Genomic DNA, 20,189 nt, shown 5'->3' with positions numbered 1-20,189 from the left:
ATCCAACAACAAGCCATGGGTTCTCATGGTGGCTTGTTTGTTAGACATTAACTGAAACAGACAACCTTTGGAGAATGGTAAGTCCATCTAGAGTTCAAAAACGCTTATAGCTGATTGATAAAAGACATAAATTTCCACACAAAGCTTTTTCACATGAACAGGTTGAAAAACAGACACACAAGTTAGAAACAAACCACACATGGGATTTCTTCAGTGTTTGTCACTGACTTCCATGCAGGAAACTTCATCACATGCAATTTGATGACTGCTGTTCCCTCTTTGGAGAGCCTTGATCTTGCCATCAGTCACATCAAGTAGGAGGATGTTTTACAGGCAATGCCTATAACTAATACTGCTGATTGACAAGTGCATGGGAAAACAAAAATGATTCAAGAGCATGCTGTGGAAAAAGGCAAAAGTGGAATTTACTGAGGAAAGGAAAATTGCCCAAGAGCAATAATCAAAATGGAAAAATCTGGCTGGGATGGGAGAAGGGCTTCATTTGAGCCAGAACCTATTTTCATTGTGAAGACTCAAACCTGGAACAGATGAACAATGATCAATGCTTCTGAGCTTATATGAAGTGTCTCTCTCTCATCATGGAATGCCCATAGCCCGTCCCCCACTCCCAAATGCATCTGAACTCAGAGGATGTAAGCCAAAGCATAACAAGCCCTGGTGAAAGGGCTGCAATGGGAGTTGCCATTCAGGAAGTCAGTGCCTGCAACCATAATTGTAAGCAGGGGTGGCAGCCTGTGACCCTCAACCTAATTTCATGGGGTGTGTAGAGCAGAAACGGAAAGAGCAATAGTAGAAAAAATGGGGGTACAGCCAAAATAGTGATTGTAGTAATGCAGGGAAGCCCTCTTCAAATGATCAGTTCAGAGCTCTGGTAAGAGCAATATGTCCCTCCCGCTGCTGAATAGGGATTTGGGGTGGGGGGAAGAGAGAGAGAGAGACAGAGAGCAAGGTTTGGGGGAGAGAAAGCAAGAAAAAGTGGGTGGGCCTACTAATTTTTGCCTCTGGTGCTGCCCACCAGTGACATGCCCTTGACAGAAAAAGCGTTCCCCACCCCTGTTGTAAGTTTTATTTACTGTATTCTTGAGTGGCTACGAAGGCAAGTAATAAAAAGTTATCACTAGTTCCCAAAAATGTTTCTGACCTTGGCTGTTACAAAAAGCATTGGGCCTAAGATTTCAACAAACTGCCCCCTCCCACGCACACAGACACACACACACACAAAGGGAAAAGGCCCTTATGGTCATTTTTTATGTTTTCAACTCTAGCCCCTCCTCATTTACTCTCTTCTTGTTTGGTTGGCAAAAGCATTGGAATTTTTAGTAGTTCCTCTTTCCCTCTCACAATTAAAACTATGTGTTCCCAATAACCTGTGAGACCTACACAAATGCTTTGCAAAGACCTGCTTTAGAGGCACACTATATATTCCCATCCTTCCCGTACATACACTCCCCTCCATTGAGGATGTAAGATCCCATCAGAGATGGCTTGTTGCTCTTTATCTAGGAGACTGCCCATCACTATAATGTTGGTGGGTGGGGCTGACTCTGTTGACAGCTTCGACAGTTTGGGACTGAGCTTACAAGCAGGGATGTGTTGCCAGCTGACTTTTCCTTCAGCACTCCACCCACCCATGCAGCCTCCAAAGCACATACTAAAGAAAAAGCAGGGAAAATATTAGAAGCTCTGAGCAGATGCTATGTCTGTACCTTCGACGGACAACCAAAATTTCATTTGCAGCTGCCTTGGTAGGAAGGGGTAGACATTGGGTCCAGAAGGCACTTGGAGGGAGACAGAGGAGTTGCAGGCACATGGGACAAGAGAAGGGCACAGAGAAGACTCCACTAGGGAGATCATTTGGCAGCAAGGTCAGACAACTGACACACCTCCCACACATATGCACCATGGCTCAGACTCCCAGCCACCTGACATACACACATGTACACATGTATGTACATTAGACACACTAGTGCCCCAACTCCCCAAACCCACCCCACTTCTCCGGGCTCTGTAGCATAACCCAGGTTGTTGGGGCATTGAGGCACAACAGGCAGGGATGGACACTGGTCTAGACCCCTCAGGAACTTGCTTCCCTCTCAAACCATGCTACAGCTTTGAAAAGCCACACAACTGAATTTAAAAAGGAACTGTACAAAGCCCCCAACGCAAGGAGGATGAAGAAGCCCAGTAATACCTTCCATTTCACCTCTACTGTCCAATGTGTCAGGACAATGGGCCAAAGCTAGTTCTGGTTATGACAAGATGGGTGGGGAGCTTAACATTCTTGGAACAGGAACCACATAGGAGAGGCCATGCCCTTTTGGGGACTGCCCAAGAGCCACAGAGCAGTGAAGCTTGCTTTGCTGTCATCACACCCTCAGCAATTCCTGTGCCCCACATTACTGGTTCACAGTGGTTGGTATTGGTGGAAAGGGATAGAGGGCAAACTTAGGCAGTTGCTGTGACATTTCTTAAACTGCCTTGGATGCATCTTCCTGCACATTAACCTGTATCTTGAGTGATCACAGGGTATGCTGGGAAAGAAACAGAGAGCACAGCTTGACACATTCTGCAACTTGTTTGGTCCATCTCTGATGTTAAAAGTCAGGGGTTTCTGTTCTGCCAAGGACTTGACTGGATGGAGAGAAGAGGAAGCAGCACCAGACTTGCATGTGAATACTAATCTCAATGGTTCTGGTGATTTCTATTCCCTGTCCCTCCCTACCCCATTATGCAATAAGGGTGAACCTTCATCTGCCAGCTACTTCACATTGAAGACCATGAGGGGTCTCTCCTCACGTTTCTGCCAGGGGCTCTTCTTGTCCGCCTGGTCATCAGTTCCTTCAGAAGGTTCATTGCTGTCATCCTCTGGGCTGGTCATTGAGTCACGGCGCAGTTCACTGTTGCTGTTACTGCTGCGGGAGCTGTTGCCACGGCTACGCCCATGTCGGGGAATAGTAGCAGCACGATGTTCAGTGTTCTCATCCAACAAGGGTGTCAGTGAGTTGTCCTCAGGTGAGCAAATGGCAGTGCGGCTCTCACTGCTGCTTTGCTCAATGTCAGCATCAGCAAAAACTAGCTTGGAGTAAGTGGGGCCCATAGCAGGGGCCAGGCGCTCCTCCTTCGAGCGTTTGGATGGCTTGACTTCATTGACATCCACACCCGAGTCCAGACTGGCATCATTACTTCGGCTTCTCTCATTTCCCTGGAGATCGATATAAGAATGGCGAACCTGTGAGGAACGCCCATCGAGTGAAACAAACCAGGCACGTGGATGTGGTTTCACACCCAGCTCCAACAGTTTCTTCTCAGTCAGTGCCTGCAACTCCCCATTCAATTGGGCCATAGTGGATTCATTCAATAATACTGGAATGGTGACTGAACCACTGACAGACTGTGTGTGTGGGCCCCAACCCTTCACCTCAGTGTCTTCCCCTTGGTGTTGTTGGAGCTGGAACTGTGGGTGTTGCAGCTGCTGTTGAAGGAGCTGTTGCTGCCGCTGCTGCTGCTCTTGGGGCCCAAACTGGTGAGGAAGTCCCATGCCAACTGGATCCATATCTGGTTTGTTCTCAGAGCCTGCTGTAGGCTGCTCCGATGGCGCCAGACGCATATAGTGGGCTGGAATGACAAGTGTTGGCATGACATGTCGGTACATAGTATCCTTCATGTGGTCAATGGAACCACAGAAGATTAGCTGTCCAGGTTGGCTCAGTGAGGTGGGACGGGCAAGACGGTCTACAGACTGTGATATCATGAAGTCAGGGGGTTTGGGGTCCCCTTTGTGACCTGCACAGTGGTCAAAAGGAGGTGGGAGAGGTGCCGGTGATGGGGGCTCCTGCAGGTAGGCCTTGCTGTCATTACGAGCTTGCTTGCGTTGTACCTCATTGCTCTTGTCCTCCACGCACTGATGCGAATAACTGTGTTTGTAGTCCTCCAGGAGAGGAGGCTCAAGTGTGCCAGGGACATCTATAGAGTGGGCCACCCCTCGACGGTAGTCATCCTTGAGATGACTACCTCGCTGACTCAGTGTGTCTGTTGTGGAGGCCTTGCTAGCATGACGCACCTTCTGGTTTGATACTTGCTTGAAGAATTCCTCACGGGAGCTCTCAAACTCACGAGATGAGGAAAAGGCTGACTTGAGGATGGGTGTGTGCACATCTGTGTCCCCACTGGATGATGCAGTCTCCATGTGGCTTGTGCAGATGAGGTTGATCTGAGACATTGATGTGGCCTGGTCTTTCTTGGAAGCATCCAGTGCCCCAGAGAGCTGAAGCTTTCTATGGTGCTGACGTGGCTTCAAACATAGTCTCCTAGAAAGGGAGAAAGGAAAGGAAATGCAAATACAGACCATATTTGAGATATCTATGATTGTTACAGAAGGTTCATAGCTCAAAATAGATGGAAAAGTTGTACATGCTTTGCATACATAAGGATCCAGTCTGTCATGACTAGGCCTGTTCCCCTTAGGCAGGGGGAAGAAGTTTCAGGCAATCAATTGGAATCAGTTTCTGAAGCAGAAGAGAAAGCACCAGAAATGTACCAGCCTACACGGGAAGTACTACACGGTGACTCTCACAAGCTCTTCACCAGCTGGGAATGAACCTTCGCCAGACCTTATCACTGAAAATGTTAACAACACACAGTCTGTGGGAAATCAATATTCTTCAGAGGGGGAGGGCACTTCAAGGCTAGCTGATCCTAGAGACTGCTGCAGACTCAAACAGGTGTTGCTAAAGGTAGGTGAGAGAAGGTTGGCCCGGCTAGCTTCTCGCCAAAGGCTTATTCAGAACCAGCCTCCTTGAAGTTAAATCATTCCCTTTGTCTCACTTAGTTTGCATAGTTTTGCCTAGAGGAAAGTTCCTAGAAGTTAGACTCTCTTCAGGTGGGAAGAAATTTTTATTGCCTGAATAAAGCTTTGTGGATTACATGGCAGACCTCTTTATTGCCTCCCAGAAAGGTGGGAGGTTTTGGGAAACACAACACAATTGAAGGATCGCAGATAACAAGATGGGAGACCTGCCAGAGACTGTGGTGAACTGCTGCCAGTCAGAGTAGGCATACTGGGCTAGATGGGAAAGTTGTCTGATTCAACATAAGGCAGTCATATATATTTAAACATAATTTATACTATACAATAGAATGGGGGTAGACAACGTGCTGTCTGTGGGCGCCAGTGCTGCCCCAGACACTTTTCTTGACACTGACCATGGTCCCCAGCACGCTGTTTTTTTGTTTTTTTAATTAACACATTTTTTACTGGCAGATGGGATCACTTCAAAGCAAAGAGAGGGCTTCCAGCTACTGTCATCTTCATCTCCCATGAATGCTCTGGTTCAGAGCAATTCTTAGGAAATGCAGATGTCACCAAGAAGAAGGGGGGAAAGAAAAAGGGACTCATGTCATTTCTTTCTGGTATGCAGAAGGGGGAGGGGGGCTAAAAGGGCTAGGGAGACCAGAGCAGAAGTAAGCCAGCTTGGAACGGGGTGCTCAAGGAAGCTCTGGTTGAAATCAGGAATGGGGAAATAGCCTGGCCAGTTGAGATGATAGCATCTGAACATCCTCTCCCATGGAGCGGCGCCAAATGTTCCCTTGTTTTCCAGGTAGCTGTGGGTGATAAAATGAGTGGGACATCAACTAGAGAGACATTGGCAAAAAACTTGAAATGAGTTCAATTGAGCATGGGCTAGAACTTGTTTGAAAACTATTCCATGGTAGTGAGGGTGGTGAAGAAATTATACTTTGTCACCACCACTCCATCTGCACAGAGTTGCCAAATGGAGCTTTTCTGGGTGATTAAAGGCCTATTATGCTTAGGGGTGGGTGAATTCACCCCATTCCAGATTCATCAGGTGCTCGACGAGCTGCCGCCCACCCCCATTCATGGCACTGTGCAAGCTTCTCGGAGGTTCAGTGAGCAGCCAACAAGGGTGTGAGGTGCTGTCCTCCCTTGGTACAAGCCACTGCCAATTTGTAGTAAATGATAGCTTGGGTTCCAGTAAGGAAATATTTTGTAAAGGGCCCCTTTGCAAAACATTCCCTTCCCAAAAGAGCGTGAGCTGCCATTTTTAACAAAATGGAGTCTTGCAATGACACTGGGCCACTTCTGGGTGCTTGCCAGGCCCTGCATGGAGAAGAAGAGGAGACTGCTCAGTAAGCCATTGTGCCCAATTTGTAGCCTGCTTTTCCTAGCTGGGCAGAAAGCGGCAAAGATATTGTGCTTACTGGAAATGCAGGCAGAATGCTGGGGATAGTCACCACCTTTGAGAGTATTAATTTAAGTGAGAAAGTACAGACAAAAATAATGATTTTTTTACAGCCAGAGAGGCTGGCAAAGAGGAGGTGGAGGATGAAGGTGAATCTCTAGATATATTGAGTCTGATTTTAGATTGGATGGTTGACCTTAAAGGTACCTCTCAGGGTGTTACATAGGGTGACCATATGAAAAGGAGGACAGGGCTCCTGTATCTTTAACAGTAAAGCGGAAAAGGTAATTTCAGCAGGTGTCAATTGAAGAGGGTGAAATTCCCTCTTCATCACAGCAGTTAAAGATACACTAGCTATAGTAGAGTGGCCAGATACAAAACAGGGCAGGGCTTCTGCAGCTGTAACTGTTGTGATGAAGAGGGAATTTCACCCTCTTCAATTGACACCTTCTGAAATTCCCTTTTCTACATTACTGTTAAAGATACAGGAGCCCTGTCCTCTTTTTCATATGGTCACCCTAGTGTTACAGAGGATCTATCCCTTCATAATCTTACTTTAGAGCTGGCTCACGCTGAGAACAGGATGATAAAGGAGCAAATACAGGCAACTAAAAAGGCTAAACAGTTAAATGAACAGTTAAATGACTTGATGCTAAGACAACTTTCTGACCTGGCTCACAGTATGAGAAGAGCAAATAAAGAAGGGGATATGAGCCAGAATGAGTCAGGTGATGGGGACAGTTTGATGAGAAATGGTTCTTTATGATAATGAAGGATATCAAACACATTAAATCCTACCGATTCCAAAATAATGAACTTCTAACAAAATTGATGGAAATACAAAAAAAGACTATCTTAGGGTACAGAGAGGAAAGCCTAGGAAGGATGCCATAAATAAACACACTCACTGCATCAAGCAAAAAAGGAAGTGGACAGCAAGAAATGTGGAAACAAAACAAAGAAGAGTAAAAACATCAAAAACACAAAGGGTATCTCCTAAAAGAAAATGAAATTTGATCATCTTTTTTAAATTTTCAGATAAAGATAATGTGCAGAAAGCTGAACTGAAGTCTAAAAAAGGACCTAAGAACAAGATAAAGAAAAGTGACAGTGTCAAATCCCTCCCTGAAAGTATAATTAGACTTGTTCCACAGACTTCACAAATAATCCCAGACCAACCCCATGAAGAGGAAACACCAGATCCATGTCTGCCAGCACCACAGGAAACAAAGTTATGCTTGAAGAAGCCAGGAAAAGTTTATAGCTTTTGATAGTATTGATTCACCAAAAGTTGGTTCTGTCCAATTATCCCAAACCCAAGAGCCTCCTATCTCAAACTTGAGTGCAAATTACATCTTCTCCAAATTCTGGGCATAGCCATCTCAGGTCTTTCCTCTCTAGCAAACATTACCTATGAATCATAGAATCATAGAATAGCAGAGTTGGAAGGGGCCTACAAGGCCATCGAGTCCAACCCCCTGCTCAATGCAGGAATCCACCCTAAAGCATCCCTGACAGATGGTTGTCCAGATGCCTCTTGAAGGCCTCTAGTGTGGGAGAGCCCACAACCTCCCTAGGTAACAGATTCCATTGTCGTACTGCTCTAACAGTCAGGAAGTTTTTCCTGATGTCCAGCTGGAATCTGGCTTCCTTTAACTTGAGCCCATTATTCCATGTCCTGCACTCTGGGAGGATCGAGAAGAGATCCTGGCCCTCCTCTGTGTGACAACCTTTTAAGTATTTGAAGAGTGCTATCATGTCTCCCCTCAATCTTCTCTTCTCCAGGCTAAACATGCCCAGTTCTTTCAGTCTCTCTTCATAGGGCTTTGTTTCCAGACCCCTGATCATCCTGGTTGCCCTCCTCTGAACACGCTCCAGCTTGTCTGCATCCTTCTTGAATTGTGGAGCCCAGAACTGGACGCAATACTCTAGATGAGGCCTAACCAGGGCCGAATAGAGAGGAACCAGTAGCTCACGTGATTTGGAAGCTATACTTCTATTAATGCAGCCCAAAATGGCATTTGCCTTTCTTGCAGCCATATCGCACTGTTGGCTCATATTCAGCTTGCGATCTACAACTGTGAATCTACCTAATAGTTGTTCCATCTAGCCCGCTTTAGCTAGTTTGTTAATCAGAATATCATGGGGCACTTTGTCAAAAGCTTTGCTGAAGTCAAGATATATGACGTACACAGCATTCCCACAGTCCACAAGGGAGGTTACCTGATCAAAAAATGAGATCAAATTAGTCTGACAGGATTTGTTCCTGACAAATCCATGTTGGCTTCTAGTAATCACTGCATTGATTTCAAGGTGTTTACAGATTGACTTCTTTAAAATCTGCTCTAGAATTTTCCCAGGGATGGATGTCAGACTGACTGGTCTGTAGTTCCCAGGTTCCTCCTTTTTGCCCTTTTTGAAGATAGGGACGTTAGCCCTCCTCAAGTTGTCTGGCACCTCACCCGTCTTCCATGATTTTGCAAAGATAATAGACAAAGGTTCTGAGAGTTCTTCTGCTAGCTCCTTCATTACTCTAGGATGCAGTTCATCGGGCCCTGGAGATTTGAACTCATTCAAGGAAATTAGGTGTTCTTTGACCATTAGTTTATCAATCTCAAACTGCAATCCTGCCCCCTCAACTTCTGCTTCACTTTTTCCAGGGGGGTCATAGACCCGCTTTTGGGAGAAGACCGAGGCAAAGTAGGAATTGAGCACTTCAGCCTTTTCCTTGTCGTCTGTTATCAATTTGCCATCCTCATTAAGCAGTTGAACCACCATTTCTTTCCTCTGTCTTTTACTACTCACGTATCTGAAGAAAGCCTTTTTATTGCTTTTAGCATCCCTCGCTAATCTCAGCTCATTCACAGCTTTAGCCTTCCTGATGCCATTTCGGCACTTCTGCGCCACCTGAGTAGGCTGCCCATACCCTCCGGAAAATTCCGGAGACCTCCAGGGAGATCTGGGGGTCTGGAGGAACCGGAGTTAGGGCCCAAATACCAGGGTTGTGGTTACTGGGCCCGCAGCAACCACAACCCCAACTTACCGGCCTAAGTTTCCCTGGCGAGTGGCGGCGGCCATCTTGAATCTTGGCCAAACTCACACAAGATCTCGGAAGCTGGCTGGGAACTCTCTCAAGACCCAGCCAGCAGCCGAGATCTTGCATGAGTTCGGCCGAGATTCAAGATGGCTGCCGTGAGGGGTGGGCGACGAGAGCGAGGTGAGTGGTTGGGAATCACACATTCAGGAACTTCCAGCAACGCAGCCTCCAGCACCCCACCTCCCAGCGCAGAAGAAGAAGAAGAAGAAGAAGGAGGAGGAGGAGGAGGAAGAAGCAGTAGCAAGAAGAAGCAGCAAGAAGCAAAAAGAAGCAAGCAGCAGCAGGAGGAGGAGGAGGAGGAGAAGAAAGAGAAGCGAGGAGGAGGTAAGACTGAGGTTTGTTTGTGTGTGTGTGTGAGAGAGAGAGAGAGAGAGAGGGAGAGAGGGAGAGAGGAGGGAGAGGGAGAATGTATTGGTGAATGGGGTGCATGGTGTCTTTGAGTGAATGCATGTGTGCATACATGTGTGCATGCAAGTTTTTGGAGTGAGTGATGCTGAGTGTGTGTGTGTGCACACGCACATGTGTTCTGGTAGTGTGAGTGTATTGATGTCTGAATGGGATGCTTGGTTGTTTGACTGAATGAATGCATGTGCATGCTTGTAGTGGGGGTGGCTGTAGTTTTCTGTGAGTTGGGGGGATGATTTGGAGGTGATGTTCCTATTAAATAATGCATTTTAAACCCATAGACGTTCCTTTCCAATTTGTTTGCTATAATTGGCATGACACATATTTTGTAACAGTGGCTGACAATTGTTCATCCTTCTTAAAGAAGCTTTAAAAAAATTAACAGGGTTGCTATCATCATCAATCTCTCTTTTCTTGCTTGTGGTGGTTTTGCTAGACAAACATGATGGGCTTTGCCAAGTCATGCTGTCTTTTACTGATTCAGAAATGTCCTGACTATTGAACATGTTTTAAGTATGACTGCTTTCTGGATGTTGGCATGCATGTGTTTTGGTAGGCCGAATTTCTGAAGGTTTTCAGTAAAAAAACAAAAACAATGTCATGCTGGTGACTGATGTGACTAACAAATAATTGTAAGTTTTTTCTGTTGCCATAGTTCTTTAACTTCCATAGCCAGTGGTGTATATTTTTCTCTCTTTTCCTCTTCCTTTTCTGCAACATTTTTGTCATTAGATATTGCAATTTCAATGTAGGTGTGTTTTTCTCGGTTGTTTTTGACTGTTATGTCTGGTTGAAGTTGAAACAAGCTAAGAGGTGGTAGCCTTTAGCCCATTTTGTTCCATGGCTAATGTTTGCAGGCTAATAGTGGTTTATACTCTTTCTGAATGCTTGGTTGTTTGGTTGTTGTATACTTGTCAACTGCTTCATTTGCTCAGTGGTAGCAGTATGCAGTAAGGTGATGGGGAAACAGTGTTAAATGTTAGGAAAGGTTAGACTATGGTCATCCAGTGAAGGATTTGCAGTCAGAAAAGATAATTGAGGGAAGGGAAGACTGTATCACACACAGTGCTCATCTACACCAAGCAGGATATTCCACTTTGAAAGCGGTATAGAAAAGCCAGGAGCCACACTACTGCTTTATAGCAGTATTGAAGTGTACTGACAACTGTTGGGGCCCATGACACATACCATATACCACTTTCATACCACTTTCATAGTGTTATATCCTGCTTGGTGTAGATGTGTCATGGGCCCCAACAGTTGTCAGTGAACTTCAGTACTACTATAAAGCAGTAGTGTAGATCCTGCAGTGCAGTTCAATACCTCTATAAAGTAATAGTGTGGCTCCTGCCTTTTATATACCGCTTTCATAATGGAATACCCTGCTTGGTGTAGCTGAGCACACAGTATAGCAAAAGCTTCAATGTACAGCAAAAGCTACAGAAGCAGGAATGAGTGAAGTTAATTTCAGATACATTGAATGTCTCACTTATACTTTATTCCAGTGATTTTAACATTAAGATGTTATGTAGAACAGGTTTGTCTTAATTGTGTGCTGTGAAATCAGACCTGTGACCAAGGCCATGTTTGGGTGGGCACGCCCCTTTGGGGGCTGGACATGCTGGTGAGCATGCCCCCTTGGGGGCTGGACATGTTGGTGGGCACCCCCCCCCCCATGGGGCAGCCATGTTGTCCTCCTTTTTGGTTTCCAAAATATGGTCACCCTACCTATGAAGAATATTTTTATTATATCTGCGCATGAGCTGTGGTCACATTAAGTAACCAGAATTTAGCCAGACTGTTATTAAACAGGAGGAAAGAATTCAGCAGATACCGTATTTCTTTGATTCTAAGATGCACTTTTTCCCCTAAATAAACAGCTCTAAAAATGGAGTGCGTCTTAGAATCGATGGCATCTTAGAATCAAAGCAATACGGTAAGAGAAAAAGAGGAAGCTCCTGCAGCAGCCTCGAGCCATGCGAGCGAGGAGGAGCTGGTTGGGTAAGCGCCTGGTTTTTTGTTAGTCAAATTTATTCGTAAGTCCCATAGATTTCCATGGGACTTACTCGCGTGTCGTCGTCCCCTGGTGCACAGACAAGTAAAGAGCGGGACTGGAGAGTTAAGCGTTTTAGCTCCTTAACTGCGTCTTCTCCTCTCTCTCCCCGCCCAAAAATATTGTTTACTCTTTGTTTCAACGCCCTCCTTCTTCCCGCGTAAACGGCGGTTTCTTCTCTGACAGAGGGGAAAAAAGAAAAGGACACAACCATTAGAAGAAAGTGCGGAAGAGAGAGGGAGGAGGTTGGCTGGGCGGTGAGGGAAGTATTTCTTCAATTCTAAGATGCCCTTTTTTCCCAAATTAACATCTCTAAAAATGGGGTACATCTTAGAATTGATGGCGTCTTAGAATCGAAGAAATACGGTATGGCATTCCAGTTTCAAGGTTTTACAAGAACCGGGCACCCACTCAAGCTGTAGGGAAATATCCTAACATAGACCAAAAAAGATGCTCCATTGGGGAGGCCAGTTGCTCCATCCAAGAAGACATCTCCAGTGACAAAAACCCAGACATACATGGGCAGAAGGGGACAGACCCTGCTGGGGGCAAATACCTGCCAAGGGAAAAGAATTTTACAATAATGAGGAGAAAGTGCTTCTAGACTAGGGCTGTGCACGGACCCCCCAATCCGCTTCGGATCCCGATTTGCAACTTCCGGATCGGGTCCACTCTGCTCTGCGCAGATCTGCCAGTGGTCTGCTCCACTTCGCTGCTGAGCTACGGATCCGAATCAGAGCTCCATTTCCCCCCCATAGACTTGCATTGAAATCCAAACGCCTATAAAATTTTTTTCTGTTAACATTAGAAACCTCAAAATCGGCACTATGAGACCTTATCCATGTATCCACCTTCATGCCCAGTTGGAAGTCAATCCGAGCCTCCCGATTTTTGGGGAATTTTTGAAAATCCGACAGCCCATTTTCAGAAATGGGATTTACTCTGACATTTTTACAGATACAAACTTGGAAGTGGGCACCCTCACAGATGCCATCTAGATACATATTCATGGCAAGCTACAAGCAAATCCCATCATCCCCTGATTTTTGGCAGGTTTTTTTCCCTTTTAACTCACCCTAATTCACACCCCTTTCTAGAACTCCGTCAGTTTTCACATTAGGAAACCTCAAAATCAGCACCACGAGAGCTTATCCATGTATCCACCTTCATGCCCAGTTGGGGAATATATGAAAAATCCCCCACAAAGGACAGTATGCCCATAAGGAAACCATACCTGCCCATAGGGATCCATTGCAAACTGCTTGCCCATAGCAATCCATAGCACAGATGATTTGGGGGAATCAAGATTTTTTTTCTAAATAAGGATCTTCATCTCAGGTGAAACACTTCCAAAAATGCACACCCACACCCACACCCACACCCACCAAGAGCGCACAATGCAGCTGCCTTTTATCACACAGAAGGATACCCTCTCTGAGTCAAAACAAGACACGCACAAACCATCCCTGCAAGGCGGGCACAGAGGAGGACAGGCAGCACTGGGAGCAAGCATGCCAGAGGCTTGTGGGATTGAACCACAAAGCCCATCATCTAGTACATCTCCCAGGCACCAGGAGGGCAGAGAGGCAGGCAGAGATGTATGACTATGCCATAGATCTATGGGGAAGTAAGTCCCAGCAGAAACCTCACAACAACAGCACCCAGGTGGAGGCGGGAAGGCAGGCATGCAGCAGACATTTCTGGGGGCACAAGGAAGGAAATGAGCCTAGGATTGTTTCAAAGCCAGTAATGCAAACCGTCCCTGTGAGGCGGGAACAGCACAGAGAGATGCCTTTTCTTTTGCATCCCATAACTAGGGGACTAAGAGGATAAGAGTAGACCTTTGTGATCCTTGCTTCAGAGTTGATTGACTGCACTGTGATCACAGCCATTAATAACGTTAATAATAGCAGTACTAATATTAATATTAATAGTAATAATAATAACAACCACAACAATAAGGAGTTGAACCACAATGAAAGCCTGCCTGACTTCACTGAAGAGGGTAAGCCAGGAGAGCTTGGGCTATGGGGTGTATAATAAATGTAATAAATAAATAAATAAATAAATAAACAAACAAACAAAGGAGGGGTGGAATTAAAAGCAGCAGTGTTGCTGAATCACAACAACAAGAAGATTTTTTTTTTAAAAAAAGGCTATGTCTATCTTTTACCAGTAAGAGGAAAGTGGATGTGCCCAGGGGGAGGGGGAACTGTGCCAATTTGACTGGCCCTGTCTAGGTACCAGTCTTTCAAAAGCTACCTTACACTTCAACTCATGACAGGCATAGGTAGCTTCCACTGGTTAACCTTTGGAGGGTTCTGATTACCCTCCAAGGACAGGAGTGTGCACTGGGCGCGTCCACATGCCCTAAGGGACCTCATCCCCTTGCACCACATCTATTCATTTGTTCACCAAGGTTAGGGTGGGTAGCACTGCTGTGTTTCCTATCTGTAATTTATTTGATTTAAGGTTGTGTTTGTGCGTTTGGTGGGGCTACAGTTTAAAAAAACACTGGGAAAAGTCCGTTCAGAGACTAAGAAAGAAAAGTTTCCCAGTATCCCAAGTTACGAAGTATCCCATTTTGCTTATCCCCCCTCCAACTTTGGGATTGGACGATGCTTCATCAGGTGATCACAATTGGAGGTTGAATCTGCCTCTCAGCACTTCAAAAAAAGGTATCCCCTCCCGCTTTTTTTACCCTATTTTTTAAAAAATTATAGCAAGCAAACCTCAGCATGCAAAGTGCTGAAAATAGGCACAAATGACCCCCACCCACGACTCTCTAAGCACATTCAGTTTCAAGGAGGTAGCTTGAAAAACAAAAAAGTTATACGCTAATCTTTTCCACAATGCAATCCTATGGGGAAAATATCCAAAATGGCGGGCGGAGCACTCCACATAAAAGCGAATTATTAGCTTTAAGATGCTTCTCTTCGCCATGCTTCGCTAGCCACCTGGTCTGCTTCTCCTCCGCCTGTAACGGAGGCGAAGCACCCTGATCCGCTTCTGCTTTTCCAAACCAAAGAGAAGCAGATCACAGTCCTATTCTAGACTCCTTTTGTCCTGAGATGTACAAAGCAAAACTGTGATGAGACTTGACACCCTAAGAGAACAGAGGTGAACCTACAGATAAAGAAGGCATACAAGGAGACGGAGGGGGTGGGAATATGATGCACTACACTGAGAAAACAGTATGAAAGGAAGACCAGGTGACACAGGAGTCCTCCAGAGTAAAAAAGAAAAGAAAAAAGGGGGTTCCATGGACTGCTTGGTTACTGCAGAAATAAACCCATTAGTGTACAAATCTGAGCTGGGATGTTCGGGAAGTAACCCTATCAATCCAGTTTTAATTACAAATTCTGTGCCTCGAGTGACCTCAAAAGAAGCCACTTGGTTTGATACGAGATTTCTGGAAGACATGGAATTAGGATCCCAGAGGATTACTCAGCAAATATTGTTTGCCCAGTGATTTCAAATATCAGCAGAATAGACCCACCAATAGATGAAACTGAATATTGGGAAGAGAAGTCAGAGGTACTAGGAGGAGGATTCTGGATTACTCAATTGGCAACACAAACAAAAAAACTCCAACCTGTCCAGCACACAATTCGATGTGCCATCAGTGGGATATCTAATGAGATCTCAAAAAGATTTTTCTAAGCATCTCTTGTGGACTTTGGGAATGCTGTGGACATAATATATCTTGACTTCAGCAAAGCTTTTGACAAAGTACCACATGATATTCTGATTAACAAACTAGTTAAAAGTGGGCTGGATGGAACAACTATTAGGTGCACCCACAGTTGGCTACAGGATCAGACTCAAAGAGTGCTTATCAATGGTATCTTCTCAAACTCAGGGGAGGTAACAAGCGGGGTACTGCAGGGCTCAGTCCCGGTCCCAGGCCCATGTCCTGAGGAAGCGGCTTTGCAACCAGCCACTTTTTAACTTATCTACATGGGCTGTGTGCCCAGACGGGGAAGACCGCCAGGTACCAGCAAACACACCAAATGAAGAGATAACACTTAATTTGTATTTCTCACACAGTTCAAAACATAAAGAAACAGAACAGTCTTTCTGTGCTTACGCTGAAGTCAAAGCCAGTCCATAAATCCATCCAGTTGTCATAAAAGGTCCGGGAGAGAGGGTCACGGAAGTCCACAAAGACAGTCCGAGTTCCAAAGGGCAGGAGAGAGTCATAGAGTCCAAGAAGTCCGTAGTCCAACCGGTATAGCAGAAACACGACAAGGCCAAGGTTTCAAGGTCCAGAGCTTTCTCAGGCAAACCAGATTAAGCCTGACAAGATCCTGGCCTGCGCACTGTTACTTAAATACCCAAGCCCAGAATCACAGCTGTTCCCTGTTTATCTGGCGTTTAGTAGCAATACGCTTGGATCTGCGTAACGCCTCCTTCTCCGCCCTTTGTTGTTTGAACGATGGCACCGGTAAGATGTTTGTTTGCTCTTCCTCTAAGGCTGAGCTGGAGGGAGCCTCTGCTGGCTGCTGCCCAGCCATGCTGGTACTGGGTCCAGCCTGCGGCTCTTCCTCCCCAGACTCCTCATCATCAGATACCTCACAGCTTCTAACACTACTCCCCTCTCCATAATCCCCTCCTGCCGCCCTAGCCGGGCCAGGCTTTGAAGGGTAGTTATTGTGAAAGTCCTGCACTAAGAGAGGAGCATGAACATCCCCAGCATTCTCCCAGAAGCGCTCCTCCGGCCCATACCCCAGCCAGTCTATCAAATACTGCAACCGCCCCTCATGTCTCCGAGAGTCTAGGACCTGTGCAACTTCATACTCCTCCTCCCCATCCACTAAAACCAGGACTGGAGGAGCCTTTGAGCCAGCATCCGGCCTCACCCCTGCTGCTGGGACCAATAGGGAGCGATGAAACACTGGGTGAATACAGAAAGTCCAAGGCAGCTGCAACCGGAAAGCCACTGGATTGACCTGTGCTGTCACTAAAAAAGGGCCGATTGACTTCCTGCAAGGTAAGTGCCGTGGAAGATTCCGCGTCGACAACCACACCCGATCACCAACCGCGACTGCCGGACCCTCCTGCCTTTTCCGATCTGCCCCCACATTGTAGGCTTCCTTGGCAACCTGCAGCTGCTCCTGCACAATAGATTGCACCGCCTGTAATTCCTGCAACCACTGGTCTGCCACAGGAACTTTGGTGGAGGGCACCACTGCAGGGAACCAACGTGGATGGAAACCACCGGTTGCAAAGAAAGGTGTTTGCTGTGTCGAGGCGTGCACCGAGTTATTATAGGCGAACTCCGCCAAGGGAAGCAACCCCGCCTAATTGTCCTGTTGGTAATTAGAGTAGCAGCGCAGGTATTGCTCCAGCGTGCCATTTGTCCGCTCTGTCTGACCATCTGTCTGCGGATGAAAGGCTGAAGACATGTGTGCCTTGATATCCAAAACCTGCATCACAGCCTTCCAAAAACGTGCCGTAAACTGTGCTCCCCTATCAGAAACAATCCCCTCAGGCAGTCCATGCAAACGAAAGACATTATTTACAAACAAATGAGCAGTCTCCTGAGCAGTAGGCAAACCTGGACATGGGACAAAATGTGCCATCTTAGAGAAAAGATCGACCACCACAAATATAGTGGTGTGTCCCGCAGAAAGTGGCAAATCCGTAATAAAGTCCATCGAAATCACCCGCCACGGTCCATCAGGAGTAGGCAACGGATGCAGCAAACCTGCAAGCCACCCCCTTGTATCCTTTGCCCAGTGGCACACCGGACAGCTCTGGACGTACCGAGCAACATCCGCTTGTACCCTAGGCCAACAAAAGTCTCTAGAAAGCAGATGCAAAGTCTTATACAGGCCAAAATGTCCGGCTGGCCGGCTGTCATGGCACAGCTGTAACACAGAGTCCCTACATACACCTGCTGGCACATACAACCGGCCACGGTGATATAGGAGCCCCTCTCTCATGCGGAAAGGTGAAGTTGCCTCCTCTGCTGCGTGGTCCCGCACAAAAGCGTCCTGCGCCGCAGCAAAATGTTCAGGTCGCAGAATTGTTGAAAGAACCTCCCCCTCTGTCTGCGCTGCATACTCAGGCTTGCGGGACAAGGCGTCTGCCTGGCGATTTTGAGCACGAGGAATGTACTTCAACTGAAAGTTGAAGCACCCAAAAAACAAAGACCAACGCTTCTGCCGTTGTGTCAGCTTCCGGGCCGTCTGCAGGTGTTCCAGGTTCCGATGATCGGTACGAACTTCCACAGGATAAGCCGCCCCCTCCAACAGATGTCGCCAAACCTCAAAGGCCGCCTTAACTGCCAAGAGTTCCTTCTCCCAGATAGTGTAGTTCCGCTCTGGAGGAGTAAGCTGCCTGGGAAAAAAAGCACAAGGCAACCAAAAAGAGCCTGCTGTACTTGCCTGCAGAAGAACTGCACCCACGGCGACATCAGAAGCATCAGTCTCCACCACAAAAGGTTTATGCGGATCTGGATGCTGCAAAATTGGGGCTGCCGTAAAACGCTGCTTCAGCTGTTCAAAAGCGGACTGCGCCGCTGGCGTCCACTGAAAAACCAGCTTGCCCCTCAGCAACTGCGTGACTGGTTCCGCCAGAGTCACAAACTCTGGAATAAAGCGACGGTAGAAGTTCACGAAACCCAGAAAGCGCTGCACTTCCTTTCGAGTCCTAGGAGGCTGCCAGGACAGAACCACCTCGACCTTGGAGTGATCCATCGCCACCCCCTTTGCAGAGATCGTATACCCCAAGAAGTCCACTTCTGTGAGATCAAACGCACATTTGTCCAATTTTGCATATAATCTGTGCTCACGAAGTCTCTGCAAAACAGCCTTGACATGAGCATCATGCCTGATTAGGGGAATAGATCAAAAAGTCATCTAGATAAATAATCACAAAACAATCCAGGTAGTCCCTGAAAACATCATTGACAAAATGCTGGAACACGGCTGGAGCATTACACAACCCGAACAACATCACGGTATATTCATAGTGACCATATCTGGTCTGGAAAGCAGTCTTCCACTCGTCCCCTTCCTTTATTCTCACCAAATTATAGGCCCCGCGAAGATCTAATTTGGTAAAAATCTTCGCATGTCGCAGACGCTCCAAAAGTTCCGGAATCAAAGGTAAGGGGTAGCGGTTACGCACCGTGATGCGGTTCAAGCCTCTATAATCATTACAGAGATGCAAATCTCCTGTCTTCTTGCGTACAAAGAACACTGGAGTGCCCGCAGGAGACTTAGAAGGGCGAATAAACCCCTTCTGTAGGTTGGTTTCCAAAAATTCCCGCAAAACCGCCAACTCCGGTTCTGAAAGAGAATAAAGGCGCCCCGCTGGTATAGAGGCCCCTGATAACAAGTCAATAGTACAATCATATGGTCTATGCGGTGGAAGCCTATCCGCCTTCTTCTTGTCAAAAACATCTGCAAAGTCTGTGTACTTAGCTGGGAGAGCTACAGCTGCAGATATTGGAGACGATGCCACAGCTGCCTGCACACGCACCAGCCAACAATATTCCTGACAATAGGGAGAGGCAAAAAGTACTTCCCGCTGACCCCAAGAGATATGGGGATCATGCTGAGTTTGCCAGGGCATCCCCAAGACTACTGCAAAATGCAGAACAGCTGCCACATAAAAACGTAGACGTTCCACATGCCCCTGGATCTCCAACCTCAACACAGTAGTCTGATGAGTCACGGGACCTGATTTCAAAAGCCACCCATCAATTGTCTCCACCTGCCTTGGCTCTGCAAGCGGCTCTAGTGAGATGTTGTGTTGACAAGCAAATGCCCAGTCCATAAAATTGCTGGATGCTCCAGAGTCAATCATAACTCCAACTGAACACCCCTGAGCATGCTCCCATGACAGAGTTGCTGAGACCAAGAGAGGGTCTTTTCTGGATTCTGCATGAGGCAAACCCGCCTCTGCCCCAAAAATTCCCAGGCTAGCGACCCCTCCTAAGCCTGGGGAGTCCCGTTTCCCGACATAGACTCCTGTCCCTTGGCAGGGCATACTCGAGCAAAATGCCCCCCAAGCCCACAATATAAACACAAGCCTGCTGCTCTCCTTCACTGCTTTTCTGCCACAGAGAGGCGTGCTCGCACAGCTCCCAGCTGCATGGGCTCCTCTCCAGTACAGGGAGAGACCACGACTGCAGGTGCTGATGATGACTCCACCACTGGCTCCACCTTCCACCCTGTTGCTCCTCTCCGCACCAAACGACGACCCGACAGCCGAGCGTCCATCCGGGTAGCCTGTTCTATGAGCAAAGCAAGCGACGTAGGTGGTGCTGAGCGAGCCAATTCATCCAATAGCTCCTCAGCGAGGCCATAACGAAACTGGGACTGGAGCGCACTGTCGTTCCAGGTCAGGTCTTGCGCAAGGAGACAAAAGTGAGTAGCATATTCTGCCACAGACCCCTTTC

General features: G+C 46.9%; 1 protein-coding gene across 3 annotated transcripts in view; it reads right to left on the bottom strand.

Annotated features, from left to right (window-relative positions):
- Positions 1-2,015: 2,015 nt before the first annotated feature.
- FAM171A2 (family with sequence similarity 171 member A2) overlaps positions 2,016-20,189 on the bottom strand; it is a 210,327-nt gene continuing 192,153 nt past the window's right edge. For all 3 annotated transcript variants that reach the window (XM_063132997.1, XM_063132988.1, XM_063132979.1), the window contains exon 8: positions 2,016-4,328. In XM_063132997.1, coding sequence (XP_062989067.1) covers positions 2,780-4,328 — 1,549 coding nt within the window. In that variant the 3' untranslated portion in view covers positions 2,016-2,779. The remainder of the gene's footprint in view (positions 4,329-20,189) is intronic.

Source organism: Elgaria multicarinata, chromosome 1 (assembly GCF_023053635.1).
Source record: "Elgaria multicarinata webbii isolate HBS135686 ecotype San Diego chromosome 1, rElgMul1.1.pri, whole genome shotgun sequence".
In the NCBI taxonomy this organism is placed as follows: Eukaryota; Metazoa; Chordata; class Lepidosauria; order Squamata; family Anguidae; genus Elgaria; species Elgaria multicarinata.
Note: the sequence above shows the minus strand (reverse complement) of the source record. Positions and strands in the feature narration are given on the sequence as shown.